This window comes from Bombina bombina, chromosome 3 (genome assembly GCF_027579735.1).
Source record: "Bombina bombina isolate aBomBom1 chromosome 3, aBomBom1.pri, whole genome shotgun sequence".
NCBI classification, from domain to species: domain Eukaryota; kingdom Metazoa; phylum Chordata; class Amphibia; order Anura; family Bombinatoridae; genus Bombina; species Bombina bombina.
In genome coordinates this window covers 186,594,651-186,620,365 of record NC_069501.1, presented here as the reverse complement: position 1 = coordinate 186,620,365, position 25,715 = coordinate 186,594,651, and the positions used below count along the sequence as shown (strand labels likewise).

The 25,715-nt window shown below is 37.9% G+C and overlaps 1 protein-coding gene across 1 annotated transcript in view; it reads right to left on the bottom strand.

Moving 5' to 3' along the window:
• Positions 1-25,715, bottom strand: part of CRYBG3 (crystallin beta-gamma domain containing 3) — a 362,092-nt gene that overhangs the window by 80,041 nt on the left and 256,336 nt on the right. The window contains exons 12-13 of the mRNA XM_053706046.1: positions 19,990-20,116; positions 8,103-8,245 (exon numbers count right to left, since the gene is read on the bottom strand). Coding sequence (XP_053562021.1) covers positions 8,103-8,245; positions 19,990-20,116 — 270 coding nt within the window. The remainder of the gene's footprint in view (positions 1-8,102; positions 8,246-19,989; positions 20,117-25,715) is intronic.

Genomic DNA, 25,715 nt, shown 5'->3' with positions numbered 1-25,715 from the left:
ACACGTCTAACTTTAGTATATCGGGTTAATTTTAATGACATACACAAGCCATGAGCAAGTCAGTTTAAGCAGAAATTATTTTAGCCAGCAACAGTTACAGCAGGAGGCATAAAACTTATTAAGCTTTTGCTAAGTCATCAGAGATAACATTTAACATTTGCATATGACAGACCTGTAATTTATCTGTAAGCAAATAACTAAATCTAACATCGTTTTATTACTGTTTTCTAACCATATTTATATTTTTCCACCAAGCTTAACAAAAACTTAAAATATATGATGCCTTAAATTAATAAAAAATAAGTCAGTTAACATGAGGAGAAATTTAACATAGATTCTAGTGAAATGCATAAAGATTAAATCTAGCAGAGACATCTGAATTTGAGGTAACTATAACGGGGCGGGCTTTTTAGTTTTTATAGGGGTATTAGATTAGGTTTACATTTTTTTATTTTGGATAATTTTGGTTATTTTTTCTGTAATTTTAGACTTTTTTATTTTTTGTAATATTAGATTTTTTTAATTTAATCTTATCTTAGTTTTTTTATGTAATGTTAGGATTTTTTATTTTAATTTTAAGTTAGGATTTTATTATTTTGGTAATTTTTAATTAATTTATTAGTAAGATAGTCTTTTTTATTTTATGTAATTGGGGTTAATTTAGGGGGTGTTAGGTTAGGGGGCTTAGTAATTAGATTAATACTTTGCATTGTGGGGGGATGGCGGTTTATGGGTTAATTTGGTAGATTGCGTTGTGGGGGGTTGGCGGTTTAGGGGTTAATAGTGTTAATAGATAGATTGCGTTGTGGGGTTGGCGGATTAGGGGTTAATAGGTTAATTAGGTAGATTGCATTGTGGGGATTGGCGGTTTTGGTGGTTAATAGTGTATTTAGATACTTTGCATTTTGGGTTGGTGGCAGATTAGGGGTTAATACATTTATTAGGTACTTTGCGATGTGGGGGTTGGCGGATTAGGGGTTAACACATTTTATTTTGTTTTTGCGGTGGGGGGATGGAGGTTGACAGGTAGATATTGCGCATGTGTTAGGTGTACCTGTCTATGTGTGGCGAAGTGAAGATGGAGTAAAATTTCTCCATTTTTGCCGCGTAAGTCCTTGCGCTGAACATGTGATAGCGACTTGCAATGCCGGTTCTATGTTAGTTTAAAAAAAAAAATAGCGGCCGACGGGTGAAATATACAGTACGTGCCGTATTTGTATGTGGCACTGTATATGTGATTGCGTCATCTGTCTAAAAAACATAAATTATGCTTACCTGATAATTTTCTTTTCTTCAGATGGAAATCGTCCACAGTTGCATTCATTACTTTTGGGAATTCAGAACCTGGCCGCCAGGAGGAGGCAAAAACACCCCAGCCAAAGGCTTAAATTCCCCTCCCACTTCCCTCATCCCCCAGTCATTCTGCCGAGGAACAAGGAACAGTAGAAGAAATATCAGGGTGAAAAGGTGCCAGAAGAACAAAAAAACAGATGCCCCACAGAAAAAAATACGGGTGGGGAGCTGTGGAAAGAGTTCACAGCTGCATTCATTACTTTTGGGAAAACAATACCCAAGCTATAGAGGACACTGAATGCTGAAAACGGAAGGGCACAAAAGGCGGCCAATTCTGAGGGCACCAGCCTAAAAACCCTGTGCAGCAAAAAAATCCGCTTTGTTTGAAGCCGAGAAACCTTGAAAAAAAGGACACTGATCCACAAAAGATCACAAGCCTTGCTAGAGGCCACAGAAAATAGGCTCGACAGAGCCAAAACGCCTCCAGGACACCATCATCCAGCAGTCAGTCCCCCACAACACACCCCTTACGAGAGAAAGGGTTTAACTACTGTAAACTCCCAAAAGGAATAGAACACATACAAACCAGACAAGGATACCCGGAAAACCCTAAATAGTGTACAACAAGTTCCAAATAAAATAGGGAAAGAACTGCAGGAGCAAGTCAAGCTCACAGAGACCAAAATCAGTCCTGAGAAACAAGGGGAGGCAACGCCCAGACCCCAAAGAGTACAGAAACCACAAGATTTGGTCCGGAATCCGAAAACAGAGAAGAAAAGTTCTCCTATTACAGTGCAAACGCACCCTGAATAACAACTGAAGACGAAGTCCTCAAGTCGCAAGGAACTCAGAATATCAAGATATTTAGAAACCAACATACGTGCAGCAAACCCAGATAGAAACACCTGCATCAAGCAAAATCAATAGTCATACCACAATGACTCTGTAAACAGTTAGACTTGCAGAGCAAGTAAAGAGCAGCTGAAGAAGATTTGATAAAATACACTTCCCAGTATAATGGGAATCAAACCTGAGTTGTCAAAAGACCTAAGCTGTTGCTCTAACCATTATATCAGATCATAGCACCAACCCTACATTCAACTGCGAAACATCCACTGAGCGGACCCATCACATGCTATCCAAAAGCCACCAAAGCTACTCGCATAACTTGAAAATGGGGAAGCACTGAAACCTCAAAGAGGCTCACGGTATCTCAAACCCGAGGACTAACCCCAGATCCCAGATTCTGTTCCCAACACCAGACCACCCCAGCTACAGGCAGATTTGACAAGCAGGGGAACAAAAAGAACCCCAATCTCCAGCCCAGAAAAAGGACAAAATGGAACGGACCTAGCCCTCCCATAGAGTTCGGGTGCCAACTCAAATAGGTCCCTCAATTAGGAACTCCCAAGAGAACCTCATAAAGATAAACGGAGAAATGCAGTAGATCACCATAAGATCCAACACGATACCATGACAGTCTCAACACACAGAGACTGCAATCTCCACAGATGGAACAGAACCCCACTATAGGGTAAAATACCCATTTTAATCACCTACCCACAAGACAGGATAGCCACCCTCCCAAGAGAGGAATTCTACCTCTTAAAGGAGAACAAAACTACCCCCACAATGGGGAGAGCACAGAGAACAACAGCGCACAAGCTCCAAACAGGAAGCCGTAGCCTGATAAAAACAAATGCTGAATGAAAATCATACAGCCACCACAAAACACAGAAGAAATCCTAATGAAGGAGAGCACCCATCATTCAAAGGACAGGACAGACCAAAAAGGAGCATATTCAAAAATGCACAGATCCTGACCAAGCCGCAAGCAGCTCAACTAACTAAACCATAATTCATAGCTAATGTTCCCTGGAAAAACTGGAACGCACTGAACCAGCCACAGGATCATAAGTTTCCGGAGATCCGGAAAGATCCAAGACAAACACTATAGGCCCAAGCCCAGAATGTGTGGAACCAACCACACCCCAGGAAACACAAATACCCCGTCTGAAAACAGACGTCACAGGGTAATGACCAGACTACTCTGGAAAAATGGAAAACAAGAGCACAACAGAGTTATTACAAGACTCTAGAGCCCAAACGGTGTGCCGAACAACACCAAGACGTCCAGGACCAAGTGAAAACATCGAGGGCCAAGTCATCCGAAGAGGGAATAGAACAAGGCTAGGGAAAACCATGAGGCCATGCCAGTGTGCCCCTAAACATCTCTATAAACACCTCAGAGTACATAACCAGAGGAACTCACCTAAGGAAAAAGAATGCAAAGCATCCCAACCCCGGTAGAAAAACCCCTAAGCAAAGCTTGGAGAAGGAGAAAACACAGCCAATCGTCCAGATAGGGAAAAAACTAAACCACTAAGGATACCGGACAAGTCCGGAAGTCTCGACCCTAAAGAAGAGAACTACAAAAGGAACAAGTCCAAAAAGGACAAGTCCAAAAGCCCCTAAAAGGCAAGACTGCCAGGAACCAGTGGCAAGGAGGCCCTAAATTCTCCCAACCTTTACCCCTGCGGGAAGGAACACTCTAAGTCCCTACAGACATTGGAAACAACTGAGTGTGTCGCAGCGGAACTCCACCGAATCCCAGACGACCAGCTAAAAAGGCTAATAAGGACTGAACTCTTAGGTCCTACCAGAATGCTCAGCAGAACTTGTGTTAAAAACAAGAATAATAATAATAATGTGAAGCACTCAGTGCCTTAACCAGATAAGCCAGGCAGAACTGGCGCCACAAGTCTGAACAGGCCCCAAGATAGAAGGGTCTGAACCCAAGCAGGACTATCCAGCAATCAAGGGCCCAAGGCCTCACATATTCACCCCCAGAGGGAGAATAAATGATAAACATAGAACCAAATGCGTCCTTTAGAACAACCTTCCGTAGAAGCAAACAGTGCGATCAAAAGGTCGCGAGTATTCTAGAAATAAATTTCCCGAAGGAAAAATAAAACAAACATGAGCTGTAATCAATAAACAAACCTCCTAACTGGATTGAATAAGAAGGCAACCCGTAGGTTATTGCCCAATAAGAACAGACGCCTGACAGTGACCCTGTTCTTCCAAGCTCAGAACTGTAAAGGATACTTAACCAATAACTTTATAAGAGGAATACTGCATCCTCTAATATCTAATACTGAAAGCTATTCAGGGAAGAAGACTGAGATTTCTCAGATCCATTAAGGATGGGGTCTTCCAACGATGCCAAAGCGTGCCGCAATAGAACACAAAGGCACGCCAGTCTATACCGAAAAGCACAGCATACCCCCACCGGAGCAAAAGACGACTCCGGCCCCGAAGGTTGACCCCATGAAGCCTCAGGGACAGTCGTTCCCCCAGAGAGCTGAACAGGCCATCCCGTGCCTAAAAGGCCCCGGATAACGGAACACGAACAATATCTTAAGCAACCTTCTGGAAGTTGCAGATGCGCCAGCGCCAAAATTATGAACATGCGATATCGTGCCGAAACCCCCGGTGGGAACAAGCTACCTTCCCGAGAAGGATAAGCAAAGTCTGGGTTACCAGCATGCATAGTAAGATGTAGTGGAAGGGAACTCGCCACTTGGAGGACAGAAGCCCCAGAAGCGGATGGCTCAGCAGCCCCTTAATTCCCTGATCCCAAGGAATTGAGCATTCTAATATGGCATTCAGAACATAACTGATAGGCTTGTATCATCCGAGGCAATAAGCATTCTGCGCAAGGAGTAAAATCCAAAACAGAGACATCCGTCTCCCCCATATCAGACTCCTCCATAACTAGGATATTGAATACAAAAGAGTGGACTAAAAAATCTAAACGGAACCTGACACCCACAATGGCTGGGGCGCTTACCACCTCCTATGAACCAGACACCAGCAGACCAGAATTTCTCTGTCACCACATGGTCAGGAATGCGGAAATGGAGCCCAAAAACGTGATCACGTCCGGTCACCAGGTGAACCGTATAGTCCAAAAAAAGCGTGCCCGACCGTAAGGTTGCGTCACTTTCCAAAAGCCGTTATGTTCCACAAGCCATGAGCCGAAATAACACTACACATAAGCAAGTTGAATCATATAACAAACATGATTAAACCCCCCCCCCCTCCGTTCAATAAACCCCCCTCAGGAGATATTAACCCTTGATTCCAAGATACAAAAGGAGCCTCACTGAGACCCTTCAATATAAGTTAGTCCCGCTAGGTGGTAGCCCTTCGGGAAAAACTCTGTAATACAGTACATTTCATAAAGAAAGTAAAATAAAACGACCTTACCGGAATCTACGCCGTGGAACAGGAACACGGCCCTTCAATTGTGACAGATAGTAGTATCACTTCTGCCATGGACTTGAGAGAAGAAAGCAGGCAGCAAAACTCGTCAACACCGATTGCTTTTGGAGCTGTTAATATGAGTCAGGATGGTTTCGCAGGAAGACTCTCCCTGCATCTCCGGACTCTTTCTCATTCATGCTTTCACTGAAAGGCTGACAGGACTACTTAAAACTCCAGTCCCATGTCGAAGAGTACTACCCTCCATAAGAGACTAATCTAAAACTTCTGACACTTCTCTGCCAACCTCCTGGGACGAAAGGCAAAGGATGACTGGGGATGAGGGAAGTGGGAGGGGTATTTAAGCCTTTGGCTGGGGTGTATGTGCCTCCTCTTGGTGGCCAGGTTCTGAATTCCCAAAAGTAATGAATGCAGCTGTGGACTCTTTCCATTTATGAAGAAAATAGCCAATGCTAGCTTTTGCAGGCGACGTCGCTATGTCATTTTGCCCTAGATTTTTATAATATCTTAACTACAGCCCAGGTGAAATAATCAGATGATCAGTAACCATGGTTACTAACCTGCTCTCACCCATCAACTGATTATTTCACCTGTGCTCTAGTTAAGATATCATGAAAATCTGTTAAGGGTACCCGAAGACAGAAGTTGATGAAAATATTTCTATATGACACAGATATCATATCTCAAATAACAACATTAAGAGACTGTTAATGAGTTATGTGATTGGTGTCCTTATAAACCCTTACATGGGTTTCACACAAAATGAAAGCTACAGTAATTTGTTAAAAGTAGTTGAGGTTAAAAGACATCTAACAAGTTATTTATATATTGTCTATGAGGAGTGCTGGCTCAAGACATTGTGCTGCCTGGGCCCAGTAATAAAAAGGACACCCTCCCCCAGCTCTCTATCTACTACAATCTAAAGCAATCTACAGTCAGCAATCTCAAAGATTAAAGCTCAGTATATTGTACAATATATACCTCCCAGCTGGCCCACATCCTGCCACAGGTTGGAAGGTCTATCCCACTACTGCCTGATGCTTTTCAGTGTCCCAGTTTTAAAGGACTACCTGAGCCACGGTGATCCCAGGCACTAACAGCCTGCTGGACTTGCCCACGATCTTCCCATAACCCACCTTATCATCACAACCCCGCCCTCCATTCACAGCTCCGCCCACAAAAAGCTGGTGGGCCAGTGACTCCATTTTTTTAACCTCTCACATTCTGGATAGCCTCTGCGAAGTGATGGGAGGTATGCTAATACTCATATAAGAAACATTTACTTAAAAAAAACACTACTAGCCAGAATATGTCCCTCTATCAAATGCTGTCTGGGTCCTGTGGTACTACCTGGTCCAAAACATTCTTTAAACATGGGTATAGCAAGTAAGGTGATTTGTCTGATAATGCATATGCTGCCAATCAAGAGCAAATATTCCATTCAGGTAGTAGAACTTTTCATTTATTTCTATATAATTTAAAGTGCATTTTAATGCACAATGGCAAATATAAAAGATAATACTGGGTTTTCAAAAGCGTTGAATAAGAATAGATTGTGTGCGAGTGCAAAACTTATCCTACAACTTGTAATACAAGGGCATTGAGAATGCTACTACTGCTTTGCTATGTGTGTATTGGTCACAATAAAATGCTTTGATTAAACATTAAACACTTTTTTTTCATGATTCAGATAAGAGCATACAATTTTAAACTACTTTTCAATTTATGTCTGTTCTCATGTTTGCTTCATTCTCTTGCTATCCTTTATTGAAGGAGCTGCAATGCACTACTGGGAGCTAGCTGAAGACATGGGTAAGCCAATGACAAAAGGCATATATGTGCAGCCACCAATCATCAGCTAGCTCTAAGCTCTTTCAACAAAATATACCAAGAGAATGAAGCAAATTAGATAATAGAAGTAAATTGGAAAGTTGTTTAAAATTGTATGCGGTTTTTGAACCATGATAGAAAAGAATTGGGTTTCATATCTCTTTAAATTTACATCATACATATAATTTAACTATTTAAACGTAAAATATTTTTTCAATTAAATAATTAAGCTGTTAGTTTTGACTTTGACACTAAAAGGAAGTGAACAACTGAAATGAATTGGTTGATAAGCAGAAACAAAACAACATAATAAAACAAAAAACAGTAAAAAAAAATTAAAAGATGTATTTTTTGCTTGCAACAAGAATAAAATAATTGAACATCCCTTTTAAGTAACTGCTAATTATTTGTGTGCATTACACACAACAATATTATTTTCTGCAAAACTCTACCTGCAAATCTTATGTCAACATTGTACAGAGCAAAGTGGTAAAGAGATCAAATATTCTTGCTTTCCAAATAACATTACACAGATAGCACCACCTTTATCCATATAACTCTATTTATAGACATATATGAGATTAATCTTGTATCCTTCTACTACCTACCTCACCTCTAGTCTTTCTATTACTTAAGGGAGATACCAAGGGTCATCCAAATTAATTATTCAGGAAAATGCAGAATATACTTACATTCCTTTTTTGACATGAATAGATTGTGTTTCTTTGCTATATCCAGCTTGTTCCAGATCAGGAATTCCTTGATTAAATACATCTATCAGTTTTCCATTTACTGCTTCTGATTCGAAAAGTGTGACAGACGCTTCCAAAAAGTCCTAAACCATAAGTTGTTGTTAGTATTGTTTAAAAACAATGTCTGAAATACAGGGTTTTATAGATGATTACCACCAATAACACCATTCTATTTGATTACAGAATATTCCTTATTTATATCAACCATATTAAAAAAAAAATCAATTATAGGTTGTAGTGTAAAAGTAAATATAATAATTTATTTAACACAACAAACGTGTTATTCTAATAATTAAAGGGATACTAAACATTTTTTTCTTTCTTGATTCAGATAGTTCATGAAATTTTAAGCAAATTTCTAATTTACTCCTATTATCAATTTTTCTTCATAGGTTCAGAATCTGAGTAGTGCTTGCTGATTGGTGGCTAAATGTAGCCACCAATCAGCAAGCGCTATCCAGGGTGCTAAACCAAAAATGGGCCGGCTCCTAAGCTTTTAACTCCTGCTTTTCAAATAAAGATAACAAGAGACCGAAGAAAAATTGATAATAGGAGTAAATTATAAAGTTGCTTAAAATTGCATGCTCTAACTGAATCATGAAATAAACCATTTTGGGTTTAGTATCCCTTTAATCAAGAAGACATGGTCCTTTCTTCTGATGTAAGTTTACTGCTAAACAACCAAGCTTTTAGGTTTGAAAAAAAAATACATTTTTCTTCTGTTATGTTTTAAAGGGACATTAAACATTCATGCTTCAGATAGAGTGTAAAATTAAAAATATATAAATACATTTCCAATGTACTTCTTTGTTCTAATATATCTCTTTCCCATGGTATTTTTTGTTGAAACGTAACCAATTGCACGAGAGCATACTGCAGTAGGCTCAGGAGCACTATTTGGCAGCAGATACATGTGCACAATACTGAGCCTACCTCCAGACCTCAGTATGCTCTCATGGAAAGGATACTGAGAGAAAAGCTGATAAATCAACAGAAAAAATATATCCTTTTCTTTTTCTAGAAAAATGACAAAATAAACATAATGTGTAAGAAGTACCAGAAAAACTGGTGTACCATGAAGATGAAGAAATATCTCTGGAGAAAAATGAGGAAGTGAAACATTTACTGAAGGTGTGGTGTGTTCAAAATACATACAGCATTGCCAACTGCGCTGCATTTGCACAGACTGATTTGTTCAGGTTTGCTTAAAGGGACATCAAAGCCAAAAATGTTTCTTTCATGATTCAGATAGAGCAAAGAAAAAAAAAAAATCTAATTTATTTCTGTTATCAAATTGTCTTCATACTCTTGGTATCTTTTGTTGAAAAGCAGGGGCAGAAGCTCAGGATCACTCACGTGTCTAGAGCACTATGTGGCAGTTGTTTTGCAGGTATGTTATTTATTTCCAAGAGCACTAGATGGCAGCACTATTTCCTGTCATGTAGTACTACAGAAGCCTACCTAGGCATCTCTTCAACAAAGAATACCATAGGAAAAAAGCAAATTTGATAACAGAAGTAATTTTGGAAACTTTAACTTTAAATTGTTTGCTCTCTCTCTGAATCACAAAATAAAATGTTTGGGTTTCACATCCCTTAAAGTGCATAGTAAACAGACAATGCTCAAATGTTGGTGTAAAGGGTTAGCGCTGCGAAATCTGTTGGCGCTCTACAAATAACCGATAATAATAATAATTCATATAGGACAAAAACATGTTGGTTAAACAGTTCATACTGCAGACAGTGCTAAGTGGGCACAACATATTAGCAATATTCAAAATGTCTAAACATTTTATTCTGTAACATTTGTTTGAGAGCAGTATGTTATTATTTGTATTGTTACTTATTTGTGTGGCCTTATGGTTACTATGTAATTGAATATTTTTTTCTGCAGCTTTCTGTTTTGTATTTAAAGTTTGTCATCAGCTTCAAACACAGCACAGAAGTGACATTTATGTTTGACAACTATGAATTACAATTGGTGTTTCGAAAAGCAGTAATTATTAATCACCTTTTAGGTTATAATTTAAAAGATGGAGGTAACAGAGGTCTAAAATAGAGGTTCATAGAACAAATAATAGTCTTACGGTTTGGGTACACAGTATGTATATATAATTCTATATTCTAACTGCTCAAATAATCAGGCTGATTACTAGCACTTGGAAGAAGATTTATTTTACATCATTCATTGTCAAAAGAAGTTCAAGAAACATTTTTGGCCAGATTACGAGTGGAGCGCAAAATTACGATTTCGTAAGCGAGATATGTGTGCTCCACTTGTAATAATGCACGCAAATGTGCTCTGGTATTATAGGTAAAGCGCAATGCAAACGTGACCTCACGTTCGCATTGCATGGAAGTTTTGCAATTACGAGAGCCTTGTTCTGATGCCGTCATACACAGCAGAGAACCTAGCGTGGCGAAGGGGGTAAGTCGCACCGTGATGGGCAGCAAATTTAAAATATATATGAATATATACATATATATTTATATGTTTATTTAAAACCCCACACCCACTCACGTTAACCCCTTATAACTGCTTTGTACAGTTATTTTTTAATAAAATAAAGATGCTTCTTTTATTTATTTATTTATTAAAGTGAATGTAAATTTTGATGCTAAAGTGCCCGGTTTTTAAAACTTTGATTAAAAACAGGGGCACTTTAATTCATCAATATTTTCATTTCACTCCTGTTGTGAAAATAAACTTACTTTTTAATCTTCACAGCAGCTCCAGCTTCCTCCACCTGTTTCAAAGCCTCTTCCTGGGTCTAAAATGAGGTATCTGGCTTCCTCCAATCACAGCAGTGAATCAAACACTGAATCCCCCGGGGGGGAATCTGTGATTGGAGGATGACCTATCAATCATTTCTGACATCAGAAATGGCTTGTGAGACCGGAGGAAGCAGCAGCTGCTGTGAAGTTTAAAAGGTAAGTTTTTTGTCACAACAGGAGTGAAATGTAAATTTTGATGAATTAAAGTGCCCCTGCTTTTAATCAAAGTTTTAAAAACCGGGCACTTAAGAATCAAAATTTACATTCACTTTAAGACACACTACACTGTATTTTGGGGGCAATTGGGGGACATTTTTTAAATTAACCAGAGGTCTGACCTCTGGTTAATTTTCAGAGCGCTAATTGCTACCCCAAGCTCAGGGTAGCAATAACCAGCCACCTGTAATGGCTGGTTATTTAATGTGTGGCCGTAAACATGGGGATTTGGCCATTTACAGGCGCATGTTAAATTATCTCTCCACTTGTAATCTAGCCATTTATGGCAAAGTAGTTTTTCAATATTTATTACAAGTTTGTTATCAAAGAAGGCTGCGGGGTATTGCACTAAAGCCTTCCGTGACAGTTAAGGGGGTGATATTATTCAGATTTAATATTAAAGGGGTGTTTTAATGCAAAAAATACATGTTCTTATTAGTTAGAGCATTATTATTATTATTTACCTGAGTTTACTATGCGTTTTGGCCAGTCAGCCAATCAGGAGCAGCAGCCACACGTAACTAACAACCACAATCTATTTTCTGCTATGGAGCTGCACAGTTTGTGACTCAAGAGTGAGACTTTACCTATGTTTTTAACACTTTTGTGGGTACTCCCAAAACCACATGTTCTAACAAATTATTATGCCCCTTTAAAGGAGATAAAACCGTTGTCTGATTTGTGGACCCTGTCATGTATTTCATTGCTAATTAATGATCATATTCTTCAGTAAGTGTTAAAGAAATGTAGTTCAGTTTGTAAAAGAGGCCATCGGCTAGAAGTTCAGTCACACATTCATTTATTTTTGCATATACTAGATCTAGATTTCAGACACTGCAAATCAAAACAGAATGGGCCAAAGATTTATTAAATATAAAAAAACATCCTAATTCAGTATTCAATAACGTCAGTATTGGCAGTTCTGCTACATTTTTATGTTAGTCACTAAATTCTCTGCAAACACTGGCTCAGCTATGTACACACCAGCTAGAATGCCAGAGTGTTTCTGTATACTTTTTACATTCTTGCTTATCTTTATTAAAGGTACATTTTAACCCTCTGGGTCCCAATGCAGATATAAATTAAATATGAATTAAATTCATCTAGCAGCTGAAGTGTTAATTACAGACAACTTTATAAAGAGAGAGAAAAAAAACAGATGAAACCTGAAACTGAAGTTGTGGAGCTTCTGCTATGTGGATGCAGATTTGATATGCAAACCTAACAGTGTTTAAAGGGACATGAAACACAAAAAAATGATTTCATGATTCAGATAGAGCATACAATTTTAAACAACTTTCCAATTGACTTCAATCATCTAATTTTCTTGGTATCCTTTGTTAAAGGGACACTAAACCCAATTGTTTTCTTTCATGATTCAGATAGAGCATACAATTTTATGCAACTTTCTAACTTGCTCCAATTATCAATTTTTTGTCATTCTCTTTGTATTTTCTTCTCCGTTCTCTTTAAAAAAGCAGTAATGAAAGCTTAGGAGCCGGCCCAGTTTTGGTTCAGCACCCTGGATAGCGCTTGCTGATTGGTGGGTACATTTAGCCACCAATCAGCAAGCACTACCCAGTTGCTGAACCTAAAATGAGCCGGCTCCTAAGCTTTCATTCTTGCTTTTCAAATAAAAATACCAAGAGACTGAAGAAAAATTGATAATAGGAGTAAATTAGAAAGTTGCATAAAATTGTATGCTCCATCTGAATTATGAAAAAAACTATTTGGGTTTAGTATTCCTTTAAAGAAACAGCAATTCACATGAGTAAGCCAATAACATGAGGCATATATGTGCAGCCACCAATTCGCAGCTCCTTAACCTACCTAGGTATCCTTTTCAATAAAGATACCAAGAGAATAAAACAAATTATACAATAGAAGTAAATTAGACATTTGTTTAAATTTCATGCTCTGTCTGAATCATGGGGTTTCATGTCCCTTTAACTAGCAAGTAGTTATATTCCGCTACTAACATTTCTTAGCCACATTCATAAAGTGGTCTCACATCAAAACCCCTCTCACCACATTATTTTCAAAAAATCAGTTAACTACAACTCAAATATATATTCCAACACAATAATGACATGAAAACATAAATAAATAAAAGTAATTTCTATCAAATTAAACATTTTAACTGATTCACAACCAAGCTATTTTACAATGAATGACAAGCTAAAGTAGAGTTGAGATTTTAAATGGAACATTAATTACTACATAAATTCTACATACAGGGAGTGCAGAATTATTAGGCAAATGAGTATTTTGACCACATCATCCTCTTTATGCATGTTGTCTTACTCCAAGCTGTATAGGCTCGAAAGCCTACTACCAATTAAGCATATTAGGTGATGTGCATCTCTGTAATGAGAAGGGGTGTGGTCTAATGACATCAACACCCTATATCAGGTGTGCATAATTATTAGGCAACTTCCTTTCCTTTGGCAAAATGGGTCAAAAGAAGGACTTGACAGGCTCAGAAAAGTCAAAAATAGTGAGATATCTTGCAGAGGGATGCAGCACTCTTAAAATTGCAAAGCTTCTGAAGCGTGATCATCGAACAATCAAGTGTTTCATTCAAAATAGTCAACAGGGTCGCAAGAAGCGTGTGGAAAAACCAAGGCGCAAAATAACTGCCCATGAACTGAGAAAAGTCAAGCGTGCAGCTGCCAAGATGCCACTTGCCCCCAGTTTGGCCATATTTCAGAGCTGCAACATCACTGGAGTGCCCAAAAGCACAAGGTGTGCAATACTCAGAGACATGGCCAAGGTAAGAAAGGCTGAAAGACGACCACCACTGAACAAGACATACAAGCTGAAACGTCAAGACTGGGCCAAGAAATATCTCAAGACTGATTTTTCTAAGGTTTTATGGACTGATGAAATGAGAGTGAGTCTTGATGGGCCAGATGGATGGGCCAGTGGCTGGATTGGTAAAGGGCAGAGAGCTCCAGTCCGACTCAGACGCCAGCAAGGTGGAGGTGGAGTACTGGTTTGGGCTGGTATCATCAAAGATGAGCTTGTGGGGCCTTTTCGGGTTGAGGATGGAGTCAAGCTCAACTCCCAGTCCTACTGCCAGTTTCTGGAAGACACCTTCTTCAAGCAGTGGTACAGGAAGAAGTCTGCATCCTTCAAGAAAAACATGATTTTCATGCAGGACAATGCTCCATCACACGCGTCCAAGTACTCCACAGCGTGGCTGGCAAGAAAGGGTATAAAAGAAGAAAATCTAATGACATGGCCTCCTTGTTCACCTGATCTGAACCCCATTGAGAACCTGTGGTCCATCATCAAATGTGAGATTTACAAGGAGGGAAAACAGTACACCTCTCTGAACAGTGTCTGGGAGGCTGTGGTTGCTGCTGCACGCAATGTTGATGGTGAACAGATCAAAACACTGACAGAATCCATGGATGGCAGGCTTTTGAGTGTCCTTGCAAAGAAAGGTGGCTATATTGGTCACTGATTTGTTTTTGTTTTGTTTTTGAATGTCAGAAATGTATATTTGTGAATGTTGAGATGTTATATTGGTTTCACTGGTAAAAATAAATAATTGAAATGGGTATATATTTGTTTTTTGTTAAGTTGCCTAATAATTATGCACAGTAATAGTCACCTGCACACACAGATATCCCCCTAAAATAGCTATAACTAAAAACAAACTAAAAACTACTTCCAAAACTATTCAGCTTTGATATTAATGAGTTTTTTGGGTTAATTGAGAACATGGTTGTTGTTCAATAATAAAATTAATCCTCAAAAATACAACTTGCCTAATAATTCTGCACTCCCTGTACAATGCTGTATTCAAAGCATAGATTAGCCTGATAATAATATGTATTGTTAAAATTGTATTAGTTGTCTAAATATTAAAAAGGATGTGTAAAGATATATTTTTACCAAAGCGACAGGCAGCTCTGTATTGTAATCTAGTTTTTTTTAGGTTTATTATCTTATATTATCTCTTATGATGATGGCAATCATTGTAAATAACTTTATATAATTTCATAATGTATAATGTCCCTTTAAAAGGACAGTCTACACCATAGTCATCTAAAAGTCTTAACTTAGATTAAGCTGCAAATAGCCTACTGCACCCCTTTTTAAATCATGCAGCAGGACCGGTAAAAAACGTATTGTAAAATGAAAATTGTTTCTTGCCACTTTGAAATGGCTGATAAGCTCTGTCCACTGATTACATCAGGATCTGGGCTATATCTAGGAACTCTGCTGAATACCATTGAGAGTCTGTTGAATCCAACTAGTGAGCCTGTTGTGATTGGATGCCATATGCAGCCCAGATCGTGATGTCATCAGTGGGAAGAGCTTTGCAGCCATTTCAAAGTGGCTGGAAACATGATATAGAAAAGGGTATTTGCAGCTTAATCTAAGGTAAGACTTTAAGATGACTAAACTGTAGACAGTCCCTTTAAAGTGAAGGTAAACTTTGATGAATGAGATCCCGTTTTTTTGAAATACTATTAAAAACAGGGGCACTTTCATTCATCAAAGTTTAGAAGGCAGCCGTTTTGATTAAAACCTTACCTTTGTTTTGTTCACAGCCAGAGCAGCTTCCCACACCCGGAGATCCTCTCTTCACACGTCATTAATGACTAATCCAGCTTCCTCCAATCACGGCATGGCAGGGGGGAAAGCAGTGATTGGAGGAAGCTGGATTAGTCATTGATGATGTGTGAAGAGAGGATCTCTGTGTGGGGGAAGCTGCTCTGGCTATGCAAAGAAGAGAGGTAAGTTTTTAATAAAAACGGCTGCTTTGTAAACTTTGATGAATGAAAGTGCCCCTGTTTTTAATAGTAATTTTAAAAAACGGGCTTTCATTCATAAAAGTTTACCTTCACTTTAAGGGTAGTCAGCATTTAACAAACTGGAGTCCTTTATCACACAGACAAACCTAAAAATAAAAAGTTGCCAGAACGTAATACTTATTTGCTGGTGTGCATACCAGTGAGTAAAAAAATTTACATAAGGAATTGACTAATAATGATTCTCTTTAGTTTATAAGCTCCTGAATACACCTCCCCCAGAGAGTTTACCCTCTTACATAAAGCCATGGGGCAACAACCTACCGGTCACTGTATTGATTAAAACCCACAAATCAGCACACTCATCTAAACTATTAGAAACAAACCTTAAACTGATTACCAGATAATAGGTAACGCTAAGAAACTTAAATACCTATTCCCGAGTGCTTCAAATCAATGTTGGCGCTTGTGTCCAGATGAGGGAAATATGTACCACATTTAGTGGTCCTGTCCCAGAATCCAACCTTTTTGGTCTTACAATATGTGAATACTGCCTTAGACAGTACTGTACAATTAGACCCTATAATATTTCTCTTTAACTTAGTCCCTAAATTAAAACAAAGCTCCATATGAGACTCTTTTAACTAATGGTGAATAGCACCAAACACCTAATACCCCTCTTTACAGATATGGCTGACAGAATTTTAACAAAATCTAAAACTGGAAGATATCATTACTTTGTAACTATCTCCTTGAGTAAGTCTACATTTAGCCACCAATCAGCAAGCGCAACCCAGGTGCTGAACCAAAAATGGGTTGGCTCCTAAGCTTACATTCTTGCTTTTCAAATAAAGATAGCAAGAGAACGAATAAATATTGATCATAGGAGTAAATTAGAAAGTTGCTTAAAATTCCATGCTCTATCTCAGTGGTTCCCAACCGAGGTCCTCAAGTACCCCCAACAGTCCTGGTTTTCATTATAGCTGAACTAGTGCACAGGTGAAATAATCAGCTGATGGATGAGAGCAGGTTGGTTACAGATCAGCTGATTACTTCACCTGTGCACTGGTTTAGCTATAATGAAAACCAGGACTGTTGGGGGTACTTGAGGACCGCGGTTGGGAACCACTGCTCTATCTGAATCATGAAAGAAAAAAAAAAAGATATTCTGACATGTATACATGCATTACTTTGGTCCCCCTTGAAAGCCCTCTTTCTCTTCTAACCCTTTTGGAAGGGCTTCCAGTGTTTAATGAAATATCCTACTTTTACATAAAGTCATTATGACAAGGCACTACCTTTATATATTTTTTTTCCTGGGTACACGAGAGATACCAGACATGTATTTGCCCTTTGCCACTTGTGCTTTTACATAATCACGCACATATTAAAGGGACATAATAATACAGTACTTACTCCTGTAAAAAGACCTGCCACAAAAGACAAATTCCCATTCATTACTCCTGTATTGACTCTGCAACTCTTAGATTCCTATAAATACTTTTGCAGTACATCTAGACCTGATACTAATGGTTGGGGGCATGTGTTTTCCTGGTAGTGAAAAGTAACTGAACAGTCAGGGCAACACTGGGAAAAAAAATAGCCCTGGTACTTTTTAAGAGCTTACTAGTTTGATTTAAAAACATTTGAAGCACGCTTCGGCTACTGTATTTTGGAAAATTGTTGACATTAAATAATAAAAATAGAATAAAAAAAAATTGAAGCTAATGAAATTCACTTTAAATAAAGAATAACTGCTTATTGCTCATCAGCCTGTGTAATCACAGTTATTCAAAATAACAGGAACATGAGCCAGGCAGAACACAGCAAGGCAGTAAGAGGCAGGGCTGGCCCTGCATCATGCACAAATAATAATGCTGGAAAATAGGTGGAGTGAAAGGGACAGTCAACACTAAAATTGTTATTGTTTAAAAAGATAGATAATGCCTTTACTAACCATTCCCCAGCTTTGCACAACTAACATTTATATATTAATATACTTTTTAAAATTTAAACCTCTAAATTTCTGCCTGTTTCTAAGCCACTACAGACAGCCTCTTATCACATCCTTTTCTATTTGCTTTTCACATCAGGAGACTGCTAGTTCATGTGGGCCATATAGCTAACATTGCGTTCACACACAAGGAGTTATTTAAGATTTAGCACAACACAATACTAAATGCAAGCCAATAGATAAATTAAATTAAATAGATAAATAAATTAAAAGTCATGTGATCGGGGGCAGTCTGCAGAGGCTTAGATACAAGGTAATCACAGAGGTAAAAGGTATATTACTATAACTGTGTTCATTATGCAAAACTGGGGAATGGGCAATAAAGGGATTATCTATATTTTAAAACAATAAACAATCTGCTATACATATCTTCTCACGGAGAACAGTCTTTACAAAGGTCCCTGTGAGGACCGAAACATTGACTGACTGAATTAATGAACTATTAATAAAATTGGTGTTAATTAAGTCCTGTGTGTGCCTCTTCTCTACATGAAAGTTTCTGCCTATCTACCATAGAGTGCACCCAGGCAACTCAACTTACAGTGAGTGCTTGGATCCCAAAACTAGAGTATATATATATATATATATATATATATATATATATATATATATATATATATATATATATATATATATATATATATATATATATATATATATATATATATATATATAAGCAAAAAGAGTCAGTTGCACTCTCACAAACAGTTCTCCAAGGGCCAGGGTGCTAGAGTAGTTGATATATATATATATATATATATATAAAAATATATAAACCATGACCCCTTACAGCCACTCATATTCCCTGGGCATTGGCAGTGCTGTTCTTCACTTCCGTCCAGCTTCCACCACTCCATGTGGCAGCCAGGCTCAGTACTGAATTCCTTCTCTCTTCCCTCCCTTCAATTTCCCACATTGCTAAATGACTATACACATGTGGTTCACAAAGATTTAACCATGATTATGTGCTAACATGTTACTTTTCTTATAAAATACACATTTTTTAAATGACATTTTGTAAACTTTAGCAAACTCTGATAATGTTTTAGTTTCTGCAGCTCTCAACTTCCTATTTTACTGTATTAAAAATGGTGTGCTCTTATTTTACGGCAGAGAGCACCAGAAATAGGATGGCTGAAGCTTATTTTGGAAGAAATTCAAAGAGTAAACAAGGTCCCAGGTAGAAGACATACTTGAAGCCACTTACCATTTGACCTGCATAGTTGACCAATTGTGTAAAAACTGGTTACTACACCATAGAGGATAAAGTAAGTCACTCTAGCTGGCATATGGAGATTCAGACTAAGTGAACGATCACATAAAAAAGTCTACTAATCAGAACTTCTGAAAATCATAAGTTCGGTATTATCAACATCAAAGTTGGACAGTTCCATGAGTAGCTGACAGTGATGCACATACACAAATGCCTGTTATAATAATGTCTGAGTAGTGTTGCAGGTACACACCAGCATACGGTGGCACTAAGTGGTTTTCTCATGCTATGCTAAGGTAGGGGGTAACAGGGGCCTGGTCAGTGTCTTGTTCAACTTATGGCAGTGGAACCTAAAGACAAGTAAATATGTGTATTTAAACTGTAAATTAAGTTCCAATTAAGCATGAAATTACAAAAAAATGCTTAGTAAATAGACAGCTTAAAGCCTTAAAAGCATATTGAAGCTGTCATCTTGTTGGTAAATTTTACAGGGCGTACACCCCTTGACACTGCGCCAATGTGAAATGTGAGATTCTGTGTGGCATTGCTCTATATTCAATCTCAAGATAACTATAGTATATACTCCTGGTCTCCAGTCCCTCTAGAGGGAGAGAGACAAGCAACATATTCAGATGTAAATTACTGTAATATCAGACAAATAATAAAGAACACTGCAATATATTTTTTACTATGTTTATTACAATTTTGTGTGGGTATTTAACTTTCTGTTTAATGACCCTTTAAGACATTTTACTAAAGCATTAAAAAATATTTACAATTAAACAATGAGCACGGTGTTACAAGTGAAGGAATTCTATTCTAACCGTACATAAAAAATACTTACAGCCTGAAGATATCGTACTGACTGCAGAGCGCTGGAAAAGCCTCCCCACGCATGACAGTCTTCATACTCCCCTTCCTCCAGCAGGTACTGATGGCCTTTGTATCTTTCCTTTTCATAACCCACCCATCTAGTATTATAAACAAATTAGAAACAAAGTTAATTTAAGGGCATTAAAAACAACTTTATATCTTGACAACAACTGGACCTAAAATCACACATTTTTCTTTTGATAAAGAGCATTGGGAATAGAAATTAATCCAAACTGAAGGGTTGCGCTGTCTTAGCACAAATACGAATCCAAATATTAGTTCTATTGATGCAAAATGCACAAAGTTTTATCGATTTCAGGTTATACATAAGAGGATGAGGAAAGTCAGGATATGCAGTAATGAGCCTACAAAATTGGAGGTGCCAGAAGGAATGTTTGAAATTTAGTGGGTAAAGTTTTATAAATTTGTCTATAGCTAGTTTACGCTCAGTGGTCCTTCCTGGATATGTGATTCTATGAGTGTGCTGTGTGTATGCAGAACATTCAGTCATCCTGAAACGTGCTGGGTTATTCCAAATTAGGAGAATGGTACTGCTGTTCCGCCTTCCTATCTAATCTTACCTATGTCATAGTTTCTTTAAGATGAAACTAAGTAGCCCAAATTCAACCCAGGCTCACACAAGCCCTACCCCTCGATCAAAACAGTATAATTTAAAAAATTGTATTAGTTAATAATAAAATACTCACATAGATTGATAGTTTGTTAATTTAACTGTGAAATAAAATAATTTTTTTTGGGGAAACAAGAGTTTTAGAGCTACCTCACTATTGCCAGATCTGCATGTAATAAGTGCCTGTGCTATCAGTGAGATTTTGGTCACTTTAATGCACACGACATTCCTTTATTTGACACAGTTATGTTTGTTCAGGTGAGCTGTTCTCTAGTGTTAGTTTTACAATTAAATGAACACTGTAGGACAGGAAAAGTATTAGTATAAGAAGCTACAAGATAAAGAATAATGCAACTTCTTTGTGACAAGGTCCCCAAGCATTATGGCTACAGTAGCAGATTTTAGGTGAGGTGGCAGGGATAATCACAGCTGTACAAGTGTGCCCCAATGGTATCAGGTTAAATTGCTTCTCTGTATGTATTAATGACTATAAAGAGAGTAAGTCACTGCTTTTTGTGGGGTAATAGCCAGTGATGTGCAGTCACTAGAGGCAGGTGAGGCAGTGCTTCACCTCTCATATGGGCAAAAATATATATTTTTTTATTGGCTTTAAAAAAATAAAATAAAAAAATTGCAATTTTTTTTCCCCACCATTTTTTTTTCACAGCTACATGTTGTGCAATGGAGAGGCACAAGCAGGTCTGCCCACCATTAAACAACATGCTGCGCCACCTACTGGATTAAAGTGGTTAAGCTCATTGCATGTCCCATAATTGCTTATTTGAGGCAGTCCTATTTGGGCTGAACCAATCCAGTGAGAGGCATTAGTCAGTGGAACTTAGGGTTGGGGCTGGATGTTAAATCATATAAAACAAAACAAAAACGGAAAAAAAATAATTTCATTTATTTTGTTGCTGTGCTGTGAAGCTGCCAGCTTTTGCTAAAGTGAAAAAGAGAGTTCTGTACTTCCCCTCTAAGTGCAGTGGAATATTCCAATGTCACTTCCTTAATACAGACAGAGGCAGAGCAGGAAGAGAGATGCAGTCAATGAGCAGTGTTTAAGACACATCTTAGTAAGTTCTGCAACCTTAGATTTCACTGAAAGGGATTCTGTTAGTGAAAATATAATTTAATGAATGTGGTTTAGTGTTTATTGTTTTTTTACTCTTTAACAGAAATTGAAGGATCGTTTTTGTATTTTGTTTCCTCAACCTTTACACCCACTAACTTAACAGCTTGCCTTTATTTTCTGAACTCTGTAGCTCTGCTGTTTTATTACTTAAAAATGCAGTGGTCTCTCTCCCCCCCTTGTGTGTGTGTGTGTCTCTATCTATCTATCTATCTATCTATCTATCTATCTATCTATCTATCTATCTATCTATCTATCTATCTATCCATCTCTCTCCTTATGTGTTGTTCTCCCCCATGGTCTCTCTGTCTCTCTTCCTCCCCCTCTGACTCTCTCATCCCTTATGTGTCTCTCTAACCCTCTGTGTGTGATTGTGTGTGTCTCTCTCTAACCCTGTGTGTGTGATTGTCTCTCTCTCTCTCTCTCATTCTCTAACCCTCTGTGTGTGTCTCTCTCTTTCTAACCCTCTGTGTTTGATTGTGTCTCTCTCTTTCTCTCTCTCTAACCCTGTGTGTGATTGTGTCTCTCTCTCTTTCTCTCTCTCTAACCCTCTGTGTGTGATTGTGTATCTCTCTTTCTCTCTCTCTAACCCTCTGTGTGTGATTGTGTCTATCTCTCTTTCTCTCTCTCTAACCCTCTGTGTGTGATTGTGTATCTCTCTCTTTCTCTCTCTCTCTAACCCTCTGTGTGTGATTGTGTCTATCTCTCTTTCTCTCTCTCTAACCCTCTGTGTGTGATTGTGTCTATCTCTCTTTCTCTCTCTCTAACCCTCTGTGTATGATTGTGTCTATCTCTCTTTCTCTCTCTCTAACCCTCTGTGTATGATTGTGTCTATCTCTCTTTCTCTCTCTCTAACCCTCTGTGTATGATTGTGTCTATCTCTCTCTTTCTCTAACCCTCTGTGTGTCATTGTGTGTGTGTCTCTCTCTTTCTCTCTATCTAACCCTCTGTGTGTGATTGTCTCTCTCTCTCTCTCTCTCTAACCCTGTGTATGATTGTGTCTCTCTCTTTCTCTCTCTAACCCTCTGTGTGTGATTGTGTCTCTCACTCTTTCTCTCTCTCTCTCTAACCCTCTGTGTATGATTGTGTCTCTCTCTTTCTCTCTCTAACCCTCTGTCTATGATTGTGTCTCTCTTTCTCTCTCTCTCTGACCCTCTGTGTATGATTGTCTCTCTCTCTCTCTCTCTCTCTCTCTCTCTCTCTCTCTCTCTCTCTCTCTCTAACCCTCTGTGTGTGATTGTGTCTCTCTCTCTCTAACCCTCTGTATTTGATTGTGTCTCTCTCTTTCTTTCTCTCTCTCTCTCTAACCCTCTGTGTATGTGTTTCTGTCTACCTTTTATTTATTTAATTAATGAATTGGTAGTGCCATCTGATGGTGTGGCTTTATTTAAAGGGGTGGGGTCAAGCGCCCCACCATCTTTAAATTTCACCAGCCGCCACTGGATCAAGACATTTTTATATTTACTGAATAATGAAAGAATCTATAATCATAATTTGCAGCATTAAAGTAAAAAGTATGTTTTAAACATATTTTAATGGGCATGGATTTCTAGATCTCATAATCAGAGCAAGCATTTTGTTATCTGGCAAGAGTTTCTGTTACAATCCTTTAGACTAAAATCAGATGTTTACTAAGTTGACCAGTTTTCCAAGACACCATTTAAAGGGACATGAAACCCATATGTTTTCTTTCATGATTTAGAAAGAACATGCAATTTTAAATAACTTTCCAATTTACATCTACTATCTAATTGTCTTCATTCTTTTGATATCCTTTGTTGAAAATCATATCTAAATATGCCCAGTAGCTGCTGATTGGTGGCTGCACATAGATACCTCATGTGATTGGCTCACCCATGTGCATTGCTATTTCTTCAACAAAGGATATCTAAAGAATGAAGGCGTATCCTAGCCACTGCCTCACCAGCCTCTGATGTCACTGCACGTCACTGGTAATAGCAATATTGGGATAACATCTCTGCTGTTTGCCACACTTATCACTGCCAATATAAGGTCAAAATATTGTTCTGTAAGGGGTACTTGCTATATGTAGGTAAAGTCACTTGCTATATGGGCACTGGCAATATGGGCAATATGAGGATTAAATAATTGATGTGTGTGTGTGGTGCTGTCTATATGTGGGTGAGACTACTACCTTATTTAAGGTATTGACTTCATGAAGGATTCATCAATGCACCGTGTGCCAATCACAATATCACTGGTCTGAGTGGGTAATTCTATAATAGTATTTAATAATGTGTTTTACTGTGTATTTACTGTAAATATTTAACATTCCAATGTTCTTCACACACAAATTTAATTTGTTATGCCTATACCTGTATTTATTCTTATAGATATATAGGTATAGATACATTAACATTATTAGATGTATATAGAAATATATATTTATTAATAAAAAGTACATTTTTTTTATGTGAAGAACATTGGAATGTAAAATATGTGAAACATGCTTCCGGTTTCACTCTTTAGGTCTATTGTGGTGTTAGGTTAGAGCACATGAAGAATGAGTTATCTTAAGGCAAGTTATGTAAAATATTAAAAAATATTAATAATAATAAATAATTATTACAGATACTATATATATATATATATATGTATATATATATATATATATATATATATTCTATGGATCAATATCATTTTATATAATAATTATTTACATTAATTATTAATATTTTTCAATGTTTTATATTTAATAAATACACAAAGTACCTTAATATAACTCATATTGGGTTAGCACACGAAGAATTAGTGGACTCCTGTCAGGTTTATGTGCGTAATTGCTCTGTTTGTGTTACTGGTAATATGGAAATTATATTCCTGCATAATTTATATTACTGAGGGCTAACAACGTATTGGTGTGTGCTTATTACACAAAGGAGGTTTAATTTTTCTGCTTGTTATAACTATCAGATGGTAGTTAATAAGCATCTTCTCAGTTGTGACAAACATAAATAAGGTTAATATAAAAGAAAATTGGTGAGGGTAGGACAATTCTGGAAACCTACATACACCACTGATGAAAACTATTCTGAATTATCAAAATATTTAGGCTATGTAAAATATAAAGATGCTATTTTTGTTAGTATATAATATTCTAATATACACCTAGATTACGAGTTTTGCATTAGAGGCTATGCGGTGCTAACGAGCAGTTTATGCTCACTGCTCACTTACAGACAGCGCTGGTATTACGGGTTTTTACAAACCACACAAGAAGTGAGCGTTGAGCAAAATTTTGCATTTTACATTAGCAGTGAGCTGGTGTAACGTGCTCGTGCACGATTTCCCCATAGGAATCAACGGGGTGAGTCGGCTGAAAAAAACCTGCAAAAAAGCAGCGTAAAGCTCCTTAACGCAGCCCCATTGATTCCTATGGGGAAATACATTTTATGTCTACACCTAACACCCTAACATGAACACCGAGTCTAAACACCCCTAATCTTACGCTTATTAACCCCTAATCTGCCGCCCCCGACAATGCCGACACCTACATTATAATTATTAACCCCTAATCTACCACTCTGGACACCGCCGCCACCTACATTATACTTATGAACCCCTAATCTGCTACCCCCAACATCGCCGAACCCTACATTATATTTATTAACCCCTACTCTGCCGCCCCCAATGTCGCCACCACCTACCTACACTTATTAACCCCTAATCTGCCGCCCCCAACGTTGCCGCCACTATAATAAACATATTAATCTCTAAACCACCGCACTCCTGCCTCGCAAACATTAGTTAAATATTATTAACCCCTAATCTGCTGGCCCTAACATCGCCGCCACCTACCTACATTTATTAACCCCTAATCGCCTCAACGTCACCGCCACTATACTAAATGTATTAACCCCTAAACCTAAGTCTTACCCCCTAAACCTAACACCATCTAACTTAAATATAATTAAAA